Source organism: Leucoraja erinacea, chromosome 14 (assembly GCF_028641065.1).
Source record: "Leucoraja erinacea ecotype New England chromosome 14, Leri_hhj_1, whole genome shotgun sequence".
Classification (NCBI taxonomy): Eukaryota; Metazoa; Chordata; class Chondrichthyes; order Rajiformes; family Rajidae; genus Leucoraja; species Leucoraja erinaceus.
In genome coordinates this window covers 6908585-6927638 of record NC_073390.1, presented here as the reverse complement: position 1 = coordinate 6927638, position 19054 = coordinate 6908585, and the positions used below count along the sequence as shown (strand labels likewise).

The window sequence follows — 19054 nt, the reverse complement described above, 5'->3', positions numbered from 1 at the left end:
ATATCATCCACTAGAGGGCATAGCTTTAACATGAGAGCGGCAATGTTTAAAGCAGATGCGCAGGGCAACAGAGAGTTGGTGGGTGCCTGGAATGCGTTTCCAGGGGTGGTGATGATGGAGGCAGATTCAATAGTGGCATTTAAGAGACTTTTGGATGGACGAGCGGATATGCAGGGAATGGAAGGATATGGATTGTGCGCAGGAGATAAGAGATTGTGTTGGCATCGTGTTTGGTACATATGTTGTGGCCGAAGGGCATGTTCCTGTGTTTGATGTTCTATGTGCTAACTGACACGCTGAATGTTTCCACTAGTTTCTGCTTTATTTCCAGACCCCCGGCATCTGGCCCAATTAGATTATACATTCATACTGCAATTGGGACTGGAAGTAGATCTCTGTCACTTTGTTTACGTGACACTGAGAGAGACCATGCCCATTGCTAATAGACAAAGCTTTACATACTTACTATTTTCTGATGTTGTGGAACTGACATCAGTAGTTGTTCCACTAGTTTGTGGTGCGGTGGAGCTCTGGGTGGTTGTTGTTTCTGTTGTGCTCGTTGTCTCTGAAGTGAATAGTGTTGTACTTGATAATGGAACAAATGTTATTGTACCAGGAGGAGTAGTTGTAGTGGAAGCAGTTGTTGTAGCTGATTTGAAAAACAGATAGTCAGCATGGAATGTAACATTAAAATAAATGCTTTACAGTATTTGTCACTCATTACATGTAAGGAAGGGAAGGAGGTATTGTTGTCACAGGATCTGAGGTACAGTTAAATGCTTTGTTTTGCATGCTTTCCAAACAAATCAGATATACCGTACATTAATACAATTAAGTCATAAACGTTAGACATTTCCAGTAGCAGATGCTACTATAATGGTTCAGCCGCGTTGATATTGGTATGGTTCAAGTGAGGATAGTTGTTTTAGGTGTTCCCATGAGGAAATATGAAATATGAATAGAAACACCAATATGTACATCAGGATAATATACAATAGGAAAGTCAACAGGCACATTTGCAGCAGGATTTATTGTGAGGAGAAAGATTGGAAAAAAGAATGGTTGTAACAGGAGTATTTACAATAGGAATAAATTAGTTGATTGGCCACATCTTATTTCTTAATTAAGTTAGCCCCCAAAGTGATCATGAAATTCTATCCACTTGATCTGCTTAATTTAGGTAGGACTGAAAAAGACAATGCAAAAGCTAAAGGGCCTTTCTATATATAATTACCAACTAGGATGGGGGAGGCATGGAGAGAGAGGGAAAGTAAGTTACAAAGTTAGAGAAGGTCCTCACTCTGACAGTGGAGGAAGAGCGGGACAGAAAGATCAGTGTGGGAATGAGGAGGGAGAGTTAAAGTGTTTAGCAACTGAGAGATCATGTTGGCCTAGGCGGACTGAGCGGACTTGTTCAGCGAAATGATCGGCGAGCCTGCGCTTGGTCTCACCGATATATAGGAGTCCACACGTGGAACAGCGTACACAGCAGATGAGGTTGGAGGAGGTGCAAGTGAACCTCTGCCACCTGAAAGGCCTGTTGGGGTCATTGGATGGAGTAGAGGGGAGGTATAGGGACAGGTGTTGTATCTCCTGAAATGTCTCCCTTCTCATCTTAAATGTATCACCACTAGTTTTAGACGGCTCAAGGAAGAAGACTCAGCTCAGCTACCCTATCTCGGCCACTCATAGTTTTATAAACCTCTCAGCTTCTCATAATCCATTCACTCCTTTTACCCCATCCCACTTTGTCGATGTCAATTATATCCTTTAGATCGTACCAAGAGAACCATGAACAGTTTTGGTTGCTCTATTTAAGAAAAAGTATTATTTGATTGGAGGTGGTGTCACTGGGATGATCACAGGCATGATGAGAATACTTTAGCTTGAAAGATTAAACAGATTGGGATTCTATTTGTTTAAGAAGAAACTGCAGATGCTGGAAAATCGAAGGTACACAAAAATGCTGGAGACATTCAGCGAGTGCAGCAGCATCTATGGAGCGAAGGAAATAGGCAACGTTTTGGGCTGAAACCCTTCTTCAGTCTGAAGAAGGGTTTCGGCCCAAAACGTTGCCTATTTCCTTCGCTCCATAGATGCTGCTGCACCCGCTGAGTTCCTCCAGCATTTTTGTGTACCTTGGGATTCTATTTGTTGAGGTTCAGTATAATGGGTAGTGACTTTATTGAAAGTATCATGGGGTAGATTGGATAAATGCTGATGGTGGGTTACATCAGTTTTAGAACCCCAGTATAATTTTTGAAAGGGTAAAAATTCACCACAAGAGAAGACATCTTCATGTTATGATATTGACAGTATTTTCCTGTACACATTTACTAGTGTTTCATATTCTCAAAATTAAAGCAAAGAATGAGTAAAAATAAGACACATTCATTTTGTGTAATTATTTGGATGATCTTTGCTTATAGATCATGAATATGAAGAAAATGTCTCTTGCTTACTAGTCATTGCTGTAGCGGATGTTGCTGATTCAGTTGTTGTCTGGGTGGAGCTCCCTGTAGACGTTGGTATAGACGTGCTGGTTGTTTCGACTCTGGGTGTGAAGACTGGCGTTGTGGATGAAGACTGAATGGTTGCATTATTTGTTTCAGTCGTGATTGTAGAATATTCAGTTGTACCTGCAGAAACAATATATTTATTCAGCCTCTGTATGCATCATGAGATTCAATTGACGTCTGCTTTTATTTAGATTAAGTTACAATGAGAGGGACTATGCATATTTATAAGCAATGCATTTTTATATATTAACTAGACTTTGGGACCTGTTGGGTCCCGTCCCCTCAACGTCTGGTTGCGGGGGTGGGGGGTGCCCTTCGGCATCACAAACACACACTAACCACTCCCAAACATACACACTATCCAGGGGAGGGCTGGTTCCCGAACGCAATACACCACCACTCACCCATAGGTCCCAATATTCACCACTCCCTAGAGAGGGAGGGGGAACAGGGAGAGGGGGTGCAGGGTGGAGAGATTGGAGGCCAGAGGGGGGGAGCAGAGAGGGAGGCAGAGAGGGCGCCCCCCTCCCTCCTTTCCTCACCCCCAGAGAGGGGGAGAAGAGGGGGCAGAGGGAGGGGTCCCAGAGAGGAAGGGGGCAGGGAGAGAGGGAGGACCCCCTACCCCCCCCCCCCCCCCCCCCCCCCTCCTCCACCCTCTCCTCCCCCTCCCCTCCACCCCCTCTCCTCCTCACTCTCCTTCCCCCCCTCTCTCCCTCCCCCCTCCATCCACTCCACTCCTCCCTCTCCATCCCCCTCTCCCCCCCTCTCTTTCTCTTTCTCTGCCCCGGTGAGGGGGTAGAGAGGGAGGGGAAGGGGGTAGAGAGGGAGGGGAAGGGGGTAGAGGCAGCACCTACCCAGGTTGTACAGAAGAAGGCTCCCCACCAAGTGCCGGGCCCGAGCTAGGCTGCGGCCGGCGTGGACCAGAGCGAGGCCTGAGGATGGTCAAAAGCAGTGACCCCCGCCCGATCGTGGCTTCCGCGAGGGGAAGTCCACCCACCAGCGTGACGGACGATCGGGTGGGCGAGGCGGAGAGGTCATCCCCTGTAACGACTGCCGCCGCCATGTTGTAGAACTTCAAGGATCCCAACGGAGCGCGCAGCATGACTTGAGCACGTGTTTAGCGGCTTCAATCCAAAGCCGTGGGGGGGGAAGGGCGGCTGGGCCACATAATTCGCAGCTCGTGGAAAACAGTGCCCAGCAGGCTGCGCGTTGAAACCACGCTTGCTGTGAGGAGCAGCAGCATTGTGACGTCATCCTGCTTAATGCAGCTCGTTAATTTCAAAAAATATCTCAGATTGGTGAACAATTTTAGTAAAAAACTCAAGAAATAATGAATCAAATTTTCAGATGAGGCGATTTTCGAGATCATGAGGTAAATTTCTATTTGAAAATGTAAAAATTTCACCATTAGCGCGTCGGGTTTTCGAGGAGATGTGAATCACCGACAAACAAATACACACACAAATAAGTAAATCCGTATCCAAGATGAGAGTTTTATATTATAACTAGACGAAGTGCAGACCTGTTGGGTCTGTCCCTCCAACGCACGGTTGCGCGGGGGGGGGGGGGGGGGGGGGGGGGTTGGCATGCGGTGTCACACACACTAACCACCCCCAATATGATATTATATTAATATTATTAATTTGCTCCTTTTACCCCATAACCGCCCTATCCACTGATGCATAGCCCCCAACTCGCAGGCGGGGGGGGGGGGGGGGGGGGGGGGGGGGAGTAGAGAGGGAGGGGAGGAGGAGAGAGTGAGGAGTGAGGCAGAGAGAGAGTGGGGAGAGACAGAGGGAGAGGGGCAGAGACAGAAGGGCAAGAGGCAGAGGGAGAGGGGGCTGGAGGGGAGAAGAAGAGGGAGGGTGGGGGAGGAGGTGAGAGAGAGAGACAGGAGGAGAGAAGGTGGGGAGGATAGAGAGGGGCTGAGAGGGGGGAATGGAAGGGGGGGGGGGAGGGGTGGAGGGGAGAAGAGGGTTTAGGGGAGGGAGGGCAGGGGGATTGGGGAACGGAGAGAGAGGGAGGGGGAGAGAGAGAGAGGGAGGGAGAGCGAGGGAGGGAGGGAGAGAGAGGGGTGAGGGAGGGGGAGAGAGAGAGGGGGAGGGAGAGAGGGAGAAAGAGGAATAGGGGCGGGGCGGCAGGTCGCGGGGGCCTGAGTGAGCCTGGAGCGATACGAGAACCAGTAAGAACAATAGGTTATTTGCTGAGGACTGTCAAAGGCTTCCGCAAGCATTACAGAGGTTCAGGCCGCGGACACGGAGAGGAGGTTGTGAAGAGGAGGAGGGGGAACCGGGCGAGTGAGTGGGCTGCGAACAGCGGAGAGAGACAGAAGCGGCTTCACTCTCTGGAAGCCGGCAGCTGAGTGCAACCTTAATATTTAAAAAATATCTTGTGTCAATAATGCTGCAAGGCAGCAGTTAAATAGTTGCAGCACTGTGTCACTCTGGTGAAAGTGATCGTGGCACCTTCCTGCATGAAATAATTACCTGGTGTGGAATAATACTATTCAAGATTACAACTGGATTATTACGTGGCTAAGGAAGGTTCAATCGTGATAAAGGCAGTAGGATTAAGGTTATCTTCGGGATGGAGGAGTTGGGTGTTGGGGGTGTGTTTCCTTGAAGGAGAGATAATCAGTCTGGGTCTCCACTCTCCAGAGTTCCATGACCGTGTGGTAAAGAAAGTAAAGCAGTACAACATGAACCGAACAAGCAGATCGACAAATTAGAGGTAAATTGGTCAGGACAGCAATAAAAATAACTTTCTTCACCAAGACAGTCATGAATCATCAGAATAGTCTACCATTGGTCAATTAATAATATTAAGCAATAGATTTTTGAATATTAAAAGAGTCATGAAAAGTAGGGTTCCTGCTGGAAAATAGCACGATATGTAAGCAGACATGAATGTTTTGAGTGTCAGAACAGCAGTGAAGGGCTGAATGGCCTAATTCCGCTTATATTTCCCAATAGCTTTTTTTTAAAACATTTTTTATTCAATTTGCTCAGCCCTGACCATGTTATGTGCTAGTGAATCATTGTTATGTGCTAGTAAATGACTCTTGTTGAGGAAAATCTAATCTCAGGGGGAGGAGTGCAGTGTACATATTGTGCAATGTGTTGTGTTGTGTTGTTAACAATAATGTCCAGCAGGAGGAGTCAGGAAGGGGAAAATGAAGCCTGGTGCTCCCAAATCACCAACACTCGACTCGGCCTCCTTCTCTGCCTTTCACTAGTATACTCACAGCCACTCGGCATCCATGGGGAAATGGGAAATGCTGGTTGCACGAGTATGCCCCTTGCATGAGAATTATGAAGCAAAAATACTGTATATCACACAATAGTATTCTGAATTAATTAATAAATAAATACTTTGTCACATGTGAAATTCTTTGTTAATAAATATATTAATGAATAAATACTTTATTGTCACAGTGAAATTCTTTGTTTTGCATATTCAAGGTATGCAAAGAGTCGCCGCATAAAGGGTGCTGAAAAAGTTACAAAGTATCCCACGCCAAGTCCCCCTTTATGTCTCCTCACTCGTGTGGTTCCCCCACACTGGGCCCTCCTTTGTTTACTCCTCTCCCCCTTCATGATGGCCCTCCCACGCCAGGCCCTGCTTTGTTATCACCCCCCCCCCCCTCCCCTTCCCCTTCATGCCGGTCCCCCCACACCGGGCCCCACTTTGTTCCCGGTGGCGCTTCCTCTGGCTCCCACGTGGCCTAACCTCAACCTCGATGACCTCCGACCTTAATATAAATTCCAAACTATATGTAATTTCCTACCCTTTCAAATAGAAATGCTACAGACTGCAATTTTATATTTTAATACCAAACAGTATTTATGTAAAATACTGCAATATAAATCAAATGAATGACCACTCAATTCCACAAGAAGAGGCATGTCTTCATAGAGTGTCACGTTCTAATCAACTTACAATTGCACTGTCCTTACCTACAATAAAGAGTAAACAATATTGTATTTTTCTACTTATTTTGCATAACATGAGTCACTGATTCATCTTATTTTCATTTTTTTAAATCTTTCCTTTCTGCCAGTGCCATAAGAATACCAAATAAGCGAGGGCTAAACATAGAAACATAGAAAGAGCTTAGGTGCAGGAGTAAAGTCATTCGTGCCCTTCGAATGTACTGCACCGCCATTCAATATGATCATGGGGCTGATCATCTAACTCAGTAAACCCGTAAGCCTGCCTTTTCTCCATACCCCTGAGTACTGATCCCCTTTCGAGCCACAAGGGCCTCACAGTGGGATCTGACAAGCGACCCTCTTAAATTAGCAAGAGAGATTAATTTGCTTTGAAGCAGTTAGATGAATAAGCACCCACGAGTACTTGTAGGATGATGGTGTCTAAGCATCCATCTTTTAATCCAAGGAACATCTTTGGATCATGGGGAGTAGATGGTCTCCAGAGGCTTGTGATCCGTCAGCCATTCAAACTCGATGCCATATAGGTCTGCATTAAAGTGTTAACATGGCCACACCAAATCCAAAACCTCTTTACATTACATTTTAGAAATACAGTGTGGAAACAGGCCCTTCAGCCCACCGTCTGTGCCGAGAGAAAACCCATGCGGTCACAGGGAGAAAGTACAAATACCGCATAAACTTCCCCTGTAGTCTGGTTCGAACCTGGTCCTTGGCACTGTAAGGCAACAATGCCACAGCTGTGCTAATGTGCCGCCCTTCTTTTTTGTTTAGGAGTATTTTCTTTCTACCTCTGTCAATGATCTGCTTGTGTGCACAATGATGAAATGTGTGGAATGGAACTGCAGATGCTGGTTTAAATCGAAGGCAGACACAAAATGCTGGAGTAACTCAGCGGGACAGGCAGCATCTCCGAAGAGAAGTAATGGGTGACATTTCGGGTCGTGACCCATCTTCAGACTGAAAGTCACGGGAAAGGGAAACAAGAGATATAGACGACGAAGTAGAGAGTTATGGAAAAAATGAATGAACAATATCAAAAAAGTAACAATGATTAAGGAAACTGGCCATTGTTACGTTTTTGCCCAGTGAGAGCGAAAAGCTGGTGTGACTTGGATGGGGGAGGGATGGAAAGAGAGAAAGCAGGGCTTACTTGAAGTTATAGAAATCAATATTTATACCCCTGGGTTGTAAGCTGCCCGAGCAAAATTTGAGATGCCAATCCACTAATTCCAGCTGCTCCAACTACACCATGCATAATGTTCACTTCAAAAATTGAACTACACAGTTCCTAGTTTATCCTCGTCACCTGCATCAGATCTTTGCCTTGATCTGATAATGATAAATGAACATTTAACACCACTGTATCTATACACTGTATAGCTCGATTGTAATCATAGTCTTTCCGTTGACTGGATAGCACGCAACAAAAGCCTTTCACTTTACCATTTCACACGCGACAATAACCAAAACTAAACCAATTACGGACATGTTTTTTTATTCCGCCATTTTGTTATCTCCCTGAACAGGAGCTACTTGACCTCCTTACAACCGAGTGCAATGTGCAATGCATTGCAATATGCTATTGGTTGTAATGAAAACTTGCTCTGGAAGGTTGGATTGCATGGGGTCCGGGGAGGAGAGCAGAGAGGGCTATGTATAGAAGAGCAGAGAGAGCTATGAGGAAGATGAATCCCTGAAAGTGACTCGACAGCCTGAGCTGCAAGGAAAGGTTGGGCATTCCTTGGAGCGTAGGAAGCTGAGTAGTAATCTTATGGAGCTGTATAAAATCACACTGTGAATAGATAGCATGAATTCCCAGTCGTTTACCTGTGGTAGGAGAATGATGAATCAAAGGGCATCAGTTTGGGAGAGGTGTGAGATTTAACAAGAACCTGAGGGGCAATTGTTTCACTCAAAGGGTAGAGGAGATGTGGAACAAGCTGCCAGATGAAATGTGTAAGAAGGAACTGCAGTTGCTGGTTTAAATAAAAGATAGACACAAAAAGCTGGAGTAACTCAGCATTGTTGAAGCAGTTACAATAACAGCTTTAACAGATACCTAGATAAGTGTATGTAAAGAATATGTTTAGAATGATATGGGCCAGTTGAGATGAGCTTAGATGGGGCATCTTGGTCGGCATGGATGAGATGGGCCAAAGGGCCTGCTTCATGTTGCATGAGTCCATAATGGAGGTAATTACAGGTTGAAATGCATTGCAATGCCCTTCCAGGTAGTAGAATCACTTATTTTATTGACAATGTCTGACTTATCACATTGCCTGTGGCAGCAAGGCCTTGCTGTACGCATGTGGGTCACGTGTGCATGGATTGTGCATCATAGTCACAAACTTGTCGTCAAGACATAGCTCTGATTGCCCAAAGGTCAACCTTTGATATTGTTGCCTTGTGGTGTTTCTCATAGAAGAGAGAGAGGTAGAAGTCTCTTTAGATAGACACAAAAAGTTGGAGTAACTTGGCGGGTCAGACCGCATCTTTGGAGCGAAGGAATAGGTGATGTTTCGGGTCGAGACCCTTTTTCAGACTGAGAGTCAGGGGAAGGGTAAAAGAGATATAGTCATTGATCTAGAGTGATCTTCTTGCTGTGTATGCCCCCCCCCCTTTACAATACACCACAGAAAGCATACTGTCAGATTGCATAACAGCTTGGTTTGTGAATAGCTCAAAGACCACAAAAAATTTGCAGAGATTTGTGGATGTAGCCCACTCTATCGCAGAGACCCGGCTTCCCACTATAGACTCCATCTACACCTCGCACTGCCTTGGAAAACCAGCCAACATAATCAAAGACTTGTCCCACCTGGTCGTCCTTGCTTCTCCCTGCTCCTGTCTGACAGAAGTTACAGAACCTTGAAATTGTGCACCACCAGACTCAGGAGCAGAATAGAACAATGTTCCCTGCATTATCCGGCATATGAACAGACTTTCCATAAGCTGGGGCACTGTTCTGTTCACCTCTACCCCTTTGAAAATATTGGACTTTGTCTAAGGAACAAATTCTGAGATCTGTACGGCACAGTGGCGCAGTTGTAGAGTTACAGCGCTTGCAGCGCCTGAGACCCGGGTTCGATCCCGACTACGGGTGCTGTCTGTATGGCGTTTGTACGTTCTCCCCGTGACCGCGTGGGTTTTCTCAGAGATCTCCGGTTTCCTCCCACAATCCAAAGCCGTACAGGTATGTAGGTTAATTGGTATAAGTGTTAATGTGCGGGGATTGCTGGTTGCGCAGACCCGGTGTTTTCGCACTGTATCTCTAAACTAAACTAAACTATATTCTGCACATTGTATCCTCCCGTTGTTCTATCAACTATACTTGCGTTTGAACTGATTCTACAGTATGTATGGTGTATCTAATCTGTTTGGATAGCAGGCAAAACAAAGCTTTTCACTTCCTCTTGGTGCATGTGGCAATAATAAACCTAAACCTTCAAAGAGTGCCTGCCTCTGCAGCCACTAGCAATGTATTCCAGCCTTCAACCTTCACGGGGGTGAAAAAAGTTCTTCCTCAACTCACCCCTAAATCTGATAAAGCTTTTCACAGCAGTCAAACGTGTTGCACAGCATTCACTGAGTGCTGAATAATGGTGCAATACAAAGAGGCAGTTTCCTGTTTCATATCCAATTTCATTCCGTTCAGTGTGACCAGATTGCCTGTCCAAGAGATAAGGATTAATCTGATAGAAATAGCAATAATGAAAAGAAGAATGAGGAAAGAAATTGAGGAAAAGCAGTTTAGCTTTTGGACTGAAACTTTTTTCAGGAACATTTTATGGGTTTAGTACTATAATGGTGAAATTATTTAAGACAAAGATTCTTGATTAAAACGGGTGTTGGGGGTTATGGGGCGAAAGCAAGAGAATAGGGTGAAGAGGGAGAGATAGATCAGCCATGATTGAATTGCAGAGTAGACTTGATGGGCCGAGTGGCCTAATTCTGCTCCTATCACATGACCTTTTGACCTGAGATTTTAGTCATTTTACTCTGCAGTAGATTGTATCTGAGTTACCTGTATAAGAATATGTGAAAATGGGGAGTGGAAGGTGTCAAATTCTTGAACATTGCAAAGATGCATAGTTGGAGTGATAACTTCAAATATTAATATCTGATATTGCTTTTCTGTATTCATTGATAAGACGGAGATCATGTAATGGACAGAGATTAACACCCTAACCTTATTTCTCAGTTTAGGACCCAAAACAAAATGCTAGAGGTTCTTCAGAATTCATGCTTTTATACACAAAAACAATTTTAGCTTTTTATTGCCATAAGAACTTAATTGCTGTAGAAGCACATTTTTAAAAGAGCACTATATTGATATTTATAGGAAGGAACTGCAGTTGCTGGTTGAAACCGAAGATAGAAATAAAAAGCTGGAGTAACTCAGTGAGTCAGACAGCATCTCTGGCAAAAAGGAATAGGTGGACTTTCTGGTCGAGACCCTTCTTCAGACTGAGAGTCAGGGGAAAGGGAAACGAGAGACATAGACAGTGATATAGAGAGATATAGAGCAAATGAATGGAAGCTATGCAAACAAAAATGAAACAAAACAAATCCACATGCAGGAATGGATGAAATTATTTATCTAATAATAGGTTTTCTGTGCATGCACATATTTGAAATCTGGGCAGAAATCATAATTGTAAAAAATTATCGGACATCAATTCCATAGGATCTGTGTATACACTTTGTATCCCTTATGCTTGAAAAGAATACTAACAAGGAAAAAACAGTAATCCTAAACTGGATGTATCTGAGCAATTTGAAGATAAACCAAGCGCATTGTGAACGGGAAATCCCCTATTATACAGTTTCCTCATTGTCTGGCATTGCACAATAGAAATACTCGATCTACGGGAGCTATATGACAGAGAACAAGGAACATTGTTCTGTGTAGAAAGGAACTGCAGATGCTGGTTTAAACTGAAGATAGACACAAAAAGCTGGAGTAACTCAGCAGGACAGGCAGCATCTCTGGAAAGAAGGAATGGGTAACATATCGAGTCAAGACCCTTCTTCAGACAGGTTAACACATTGTTCTGTATTAGGTGGAAGGAGCCATTGACAACAGTGCAACAGCAGCAGCAGCAGGCATGGTTGCTTAAGTGATCGTGGATACTTCCATTATGCAAGGTTCCTTATGCAAAATGGTGGCGCACACAGTTGCAGCGGATCGATGTCCTCCCGGTCAGGGCTTCGTGTTTTTTGTGTATGTGTACGTGTTGTTTTGTGCTCTGTGTACTTACTGTCGGGCGAACAACGCCTACGGCCGGCAGGATCTTCTTAGGATTGGAGCCGGTCGCGAACGGGAGGTTACCGCCGAGTTTGTCTGCTCATATGAGATCCCGGCGGACATAGCAAGGAGCCCCGACTCTCCATGGATCACCATTCCCGCGGGGAGGAGGCGAAGATGGCGCAGAGAGAGAAGGCAAAAGCGAGGCGGCAGGGCCGGCGCGCTAGCGAGGCTACGGAGGCAGCCACTGAAACCACCGCTTCCCAGCCTGTTTCTAACGAACGCCAGATCCCTCGCTAACAAGATGGATGAACTGAGGCTACAGACTGCAGCTAACAACGTCGTGAAGGACAGCAGTATCCTGTTGATCACGGAGACCTGGCTTCATTCTTTCATTCCGGACTCTGCTATCGAGCTAGCAGGCTACACAGCACAGCGTCATGACAGGACAAGAGACTCTGGTAAGAGCAGAGGTGGAGGGCTCTGTGTGTACGTGAACAACACCTGGTGTACAAACACAGTGATTGTGGATAGTCACTGCTCCCCGAACCTAGAGTATGTGACTGTTAAATGCAAGCCCATTTATCTCCCTAGAGAGTTTACTGTTGTCATGATAACAGCTGTGTACATACCACTGGATGCTAATGCTAACTCGGCTATCAGACATTTGTATGGTAGCATTAGCAGTCAACAGAGCATATATCCTGACGGTGTTCACATCATAGCAGGGGACTTTAATCACGCGGACTTGAAGAAAATGCTGCCCAAATTCTACCAGCATGTTAAATGTGCTACAAGAGGAGCTAACACACTGGACAAGGTCTACTCCAACATCAAGCTGGGCTACAGGGCTAGGCCACTACCACACCTGGGTCAGTCCGACCATATGTCCCTGCTCTTAATTCCTGCATATGCCCCCCTCAGGAAAACCGCTCCTACCATCACAAAGACCATCACAACCTGGCCTGATGGTGCTTCTCAGCAGCTGCAGGACTGCTTCGACAGGACCAACTGGGAGGTGTTTGAACACCGGGACCTGGAGGTGTTCACAGACAGTGTACTGTGTTACATTAAAAACTGCATGGACACGGTCACAGTGGACAAACGCATCCGGGTCTACCCCAACCAGAAGCCCTGGATGCCCTGGGAGGTCCAGCGGCTGTTGAAAGAGAGGAACACCGCTTTTAGGTCTGGCGATAGGGCTTTATACAGCACGGCCCGAGCTAACCTGAAGAGAGGCATCAGAGAGGCCAAATCAAACTACAGGAGGAAGATAGAGGACCACCTAGACAGTAACAACAGCAGGCAAGTGTGGCAGGGGATCCAGTATCTCACCAACTATAAGACCAACCTTGGAGCTGTTGAAGGTGACGCCTCGTTGGCAGAGGAGCTGAACCACTTCTTTGCTCGCTTTGAAGTGGAGCCACCCGAAACAGCCACATCACAGCACATGGTCCACAGCAGCTTAACCCTCAAGATAGAGGAGCATGAGGTGAGGCGCACGCTGCGGGCCATCAATCCAAGGAAGGCTACTGGACCTAACGACGTCTCTGGACGCGTGTTGAAGGACTGCGCAGACCAGCTGGCTGGAGTCTTTATGAGGATTTTCAACCAGTCTCTGGCCCAGTCCACTGTTCCACCCTGTCTGAAGTCCTCCACCATAGTCCCTTGCCCAAAAAAACCAACATCTCCAGCCTCAACGACTACCGGCCAGTCGCACTCACACCAGTGGTGATGAAGTGTTTTGAAAAACTGGTCCGGGGTCATATCACATCACTCCTGCTCCGAAGCTTTGACCCCCACCAGTTTGCGTACAGAGCAAATAGATCTACAGAGGACGCTGTAGCCACAGCTCTCCATGCTGCACTCTCTCACCTGGAGCAGCGGGGGAGCTACGTGCGGATGCTCTTTGTGGACTACAGCTCTGCTTTTAATATCATCCTTCCCTACAAACTGGTGGACAAACTGGGGGACTTGGGACTTCCACACTCCACCTGCATGTGGATAAATAGCTTCCTGTTGGGTCGCAGCCAGAGAGTCAGAGTGGGCCATCATACATCCACGGCCCTCAGCCTCAGTACCGGCTCTCCACAGGGCTGCGTACTGAGCCCCCTGCTCTACACCATCTACACACATGACTGCACCCCCGCCCACCACAGCAACACCATTGTCAAATTTGAAGATGACACCACGGTGGTGGGACTCATCTCCGGGGGGGACGAGTACGCCTACCGGGATGAGGCGGAGCAGCTGACAGTGTGGTGTGAAGAAAATAACCTGCTCCTCAACACCTTAAAGACAAAGGAAATAATAATAGACTTTAGGAAGAATAAAACGGACATGCTACCATTGATTATCAGAGGGGACTGTGTGGAGAGGGTGGTGGATTTCCGCTTCCTGGAAATCCATGTTGAGGAGGACCTGACGTGGAGCGTGAACACCACTGCGCTGCTGAAAAAGTCCAGCAGAGACTGCACTTCCTGAGGGTGCTCAGGAAGAATAACATCAATCAGAGACTGCTGCTGTTCTTTTATCGGTGCTCCATTGAGAGCATCCTAACATACTGTGTATGCGTATGGTACACCAGCTGCACAGCGGCTCAGTGGAAAGCGCTCCAGAGGGCCATTGACAACGCCCAGAGGATTGTCGGCTGCCCTCTCCTTACCTTGGAGGACTTACACAGTTCCCGCTGCATCAAAAAATCCTAGAGTATTATAAAGGACATTTCCCACCCTGGACACTCCCTGTTTGAACTGTTGCCATCAGGCAGACGGTACAGATCTACAAGGACAAGGCCAAACAGACTTAAAAACAGTTTTTACCCCACTGCTATAAAAGCACTAAATGTAGTCGCCAAGGAACGCAGGGGGGATACATACTAAGGGACTGTGGTACACTGTGAAATCGACAGAAGGATGCAGGGTTGGGTGTTTATGCGTGCTATTTTCATGATATTTATTTTAGTTGTTTATCTTTTAATATCTTATCTTGTATGTATCGTTAGCTTTTAGAAATGTTTGAATGGTGCACTGACTGGCTGACATTTTCAAATTTCATTGTGCAAATTTCGTTGTTACAATGACAATAAAGAAACTATTCTATTCTATTCACTTGGGCTTTGACTAGCACAATTGGTAATTTCTGTCAACCCCACTTTGACTCACAAGAAACCAGTCTAGCAAGGCATAATTATCATGCATTCCATACGTCTCACCTCCACCCCACTACATTGCTCACTGTAAACTCATGTCAATATTACACTCTAGTTAAAAAAATATCTACACATCACTCACATAATGTGCAGACAAGGAAGGACAAAGGACATTTATTGTCACATATACCATTTCTGGTGGAGTGAAATTTGAGTTGCCATTTGCAGCACACCAATAAAAGTAAGACACAACATTAAAAAAGAATTGAACATAAAACATAAAAACATCCCCCCACAATGGTTCCCACTGTAAGGGAAGGCACAACGTCTAGTCCTCTTCCTCATTGTTCACCCATGGTCAGGCCTATTGAGGCCCTCTTGCCGGATGATGGGGCTTCGGCGTTGGGAGAACACTCTTCAGCGGCTTGGAGTGTCTGGAACAGCCGCTTGCTGCCAGAGACCGCGGCTCCTGAAGTCCACAGGCCACGCTGCTCAGAGCTCGGACACTGGCGATCTCGGTGAGAGATCCCAGGCTCCGCGGTGTTCAGAGTCAGCACCACCGTGGCTGGAAGCTCCTCAACGACAGCTCCGCGATGTTGTGAGTCGCTGGTCTCAGCCCTCCGGAGCCCATCGCAAAGCGACCCGGGCAAGGCATTGCCCGCTCCGCAATGGCACCCCAGCGCTGCGCTGCCGCCGAAGCCGAAGTTCTGGCCAGTCCCAGCATGGAACGCCACTCCAGTCCCACTGGTAGGCCGCGAGGAAGGGGCGAAGATACGGCCCGGAGAAAAGCCGCATCTCCGACCAGGTAGGGACTGAGAAAAAATAGTTTCCCCCTTCCCCAACTCACACATAAAAATGATTAGACCCCCAACCAAACTTTTAACATACTGTGCAGACAAGGTAGTAATTATTATGAAAATGTTTCTAGATATAGTCATTGTGGTTTGATGGAGGTGGGTGGGGGGAGGGGTTGGAAAATCAACAGCTTGTCAATGTGCATGTGTGAGAGATTAGGTTCCAAGAAAATCAGTGATGCAGTGTGATTGATGGGGTTACTCTGAGGCCAACCGACTTGAATATACCGTATGACCTCTTTCTATCTGGGCAAATTCGGATCCAACTCAATTTTCAAGTTCAAAACAATGACAAGACGGAGTAGAGGATGAAGATAGCGGGCTTCATGCTGACCATACAACACTCTATCCCTCAATGTCAGCAAGATGAAGGAGCATGTTATTGACTTCAGGAAGTAAGGTGGTGTGCATGCCCTAATTATCAATGGTGCCTGTGGAAATGGTTGGGATCGTGAGAGCTTCAAGTTTATAGGTGTAAAGATCACCAACAATTTGTCCTGGACAACCACATTGAAGGAACTGCCAAGAAAGCGCACCCCATGCAGCAGAAGAGGTTGAAGTATTTGCACGTCTCCAACAACTCATACGCTACATGGATAGAACATGTTTGGAGGGATATGGACCAAATGCTGGCAGGTGGAACTAGTGTAGCTGTAGTTGGCCGTTGTGGGCAGGCTGGGGCCGAAGGGCCTGTTTCCACACTGTATCACTCTATGACTCTTTAACTAATGCAGGTGCACCATAGAAAACTCCTATCGGGATGCATCAAGCCTTAGAATGGCAACAACTCTGCCACACATTACAATCAATTTGAAGAAGGGTCCCAGCCCGAAGCGTCAACTATACATCATTATTCAGAGAATCTGCCTTACCTGTTGATTTACTCCAGTACTTGTGTCTTTTTTTTTGTAAATCTGCATCTGCAGTTACTTGTGTCTTATTTTAAATGAAACACACAAAACTTCACAATTTCAGAATATTCCCTGAAATGATCCATACTTCCAATATCACCGTGCTAAGAAATGAAAAATATGTTTGCCAAGTATTAGGTCTCTTCTCCTGATGGATCAGTGAACACATGTTTAGACTAGCTTACGACTGTTTTGGATGGTGCAAACCAAGTTTATTATCTCCCATGTTTCTGTCTGAACAGTGCTAAGTTTAAATGGTGAAATTTCAGATGCATGGGCAACAATTGCCCTTTACTTGTCCTTATCTGCAATAACTGGCTACATAGATTTTTTTCTCTTCTGTTAATTTCTGTAAGGTGTCCTTGAGACTTTGAAAGGCGCCCGAAAATAAAATTTATTATTATTATAGATAACGGCGGCACGGTGGTGCAGTGGTTGAGATGCTGCCTCACAGCGCTAAGGTTCTCGGGTTAGATCCTGAATATGGGTGCTGTCTGTATGGAGTTTGTACGTTCTCTCTTTAACCTATGTGGGCTTTCTCCGGGATCTCTGGTTTCCTCCCACACTCCAAAGACATCCAGGTTGTAGGTTAATTTGCTTGGTATAATTGTAAATTGTTCCTAGTGTGTGCAGGATAGTGTGCGGGGATCGCTGATTCGGCGCGGACTTGGTGGGCCGAAGGGCCTGTTTCTGCAATGTATGCGTATCTAAACTAAAAGGATATAAAAAAAGAAACAGAAACTATTCAGCATTTAAGACAATTATGTTTATCATCCCAGTGTACAAGGATGTCAAAACCCTCAAATTTAGAAAGAGCTTGCTATTATACCATGCAGTTCACACAGCATATCCCAAAGAATTTTAGGAAAAAAGTTTAAATCTAATCACAATTATAATATGGACAGTTACACTAATTAACATGCAAATATTATGGCAGAAAGCAATGCAAAGCTTTGCAAAGTGCGATAACTAATGAGATACAGATTTTTGGCCATTTGGGTAATATGGCAAAATCATTAGGCAAATTTCCTGTTCTTAAGGACAAGGGATATCTTACATCGTAAAAAAGCAGTGTGGATTTTAATATAACAATGAATATTTGATGAGACTTCATGCATTCCCAAGGCTTTAACTCTGCTAATCTGGATAGAAACATCTCTGCTAATCCATGACCAGAGTTTGCCAGGTGCTGCTAAAATTGGACTACACCTCTGAGAAAGCAATGCCATGACAAATACAAATTCATAGTGCCGCTCTGAAGTCTGACCCTAAAATTAAAGCAGACATCTTCCTACCTCAAGATTTATGGTGTTGGAATTTTTTGTACTGTTTCTATGAATTTCCTCCCAAGTTACCATGACATGTATATAATTGACTGAATAGTATTCTTCCATCATAAAAATGAGTATTAATGAATCGAGAACCTCACGCGTAACTTCAAATCTTATGTTTTCAGGTTCTAGAGCAAATTTACAAGCCACTTGTCCAAAACCTAGACCACTGTTAAATGAGGCATTTACCAGCTGTACAATTATTGCACATTTCTTGCCTAGTGGAGACCTTTGAAGATTTAGCTGGAAATATGAACATACTTCCACCATGCTCATACCAGGGCAAGAAAATAACGTCATCTGAAACTTCTAATGAAATATCATTTGAAGTTGATGAAAACCTCATCTGACATATTGCTGTTAATCAAGGTAAATATTCAATAGAAATATAATTGGTCGCCCAATTATAGGAAGGATGTCAACAAAATAGAGCGAGTACAGAGGAGATTTACTAGAATGTTGCCTGGGTTTCAACAGCTAAGTTACAGAGATAGGTTGAATAAGTTAGGTCTTTATTCTCTGGAGCACAGAAGGTTAAGGGGGGACTTGATAGAGGTCTTTAAAATGATGAGAGGGATAGACAGAGTTGATGTGGACAAGCTTTTCCCTTTGAGAATAGGGAAGATTCAAACAAGAGGACATGACTTCAGAATTAAGGGACAGAAGTTTAGGGGTAATATGAGGGGGAACTTCTTTACTCAGAGAGTGGTAGCGGTGTGGAATGAGCTTCCAGTGGAAGTGGTGGAGGCATGTTCATTGGTATCATTTAAAAATAAATTGGATAGGCATATGGATGAGAAGGGAATGGAGGGTTATGGTATGAGTGCAGGCAGGTGGGACTAAGGGAAAAAAAGTTGTTCGGCACGGACTTGTAGGGCGGAGATGGCCTGTTTCCGTGCTGTAATTGTTATATGGTTATATGGTTAAACAATAAAATGCACAGTATACACCAACATAAATAGTAGTGCATAAAATATGTAAAAGAACTACCCCATCCATAGTTAATAGGCAATCTACCTTTCATTATCTCTACACATGTAGATAAATTTCAATAATATTTGCACATAAATATTTCTTAATTTCCAAA

General features: G+C 45.2%; 1 protein-coding gene across 1 annotated transcript in view; it reads right to left on the bottom strand.

Moving 5' to 3' along the window:
* The window catches only part of LOC129703230 (mucin-2-like), a 79944-nt gene that overhangs the window by 48221 nt on the left and 12669 nt on the right, over positions 1 to 19054 (bottom strand). Inside the window, exons 2-3 of the mRNA XM_055645509.1 lie at positions 2463 to 2639; positions 467 to 649 (exon numbers count right to left, since the gene is read on the bottom strand). Coding sequence (XP_055501484.1) covers positions 467 to 649; positions 2463 to 2639 — 360 coding nt within the window. The remainder of the gene's footprint in view (positions 1 to 466; positions 650 to 2462; positions 2640 to 19054) is intronic.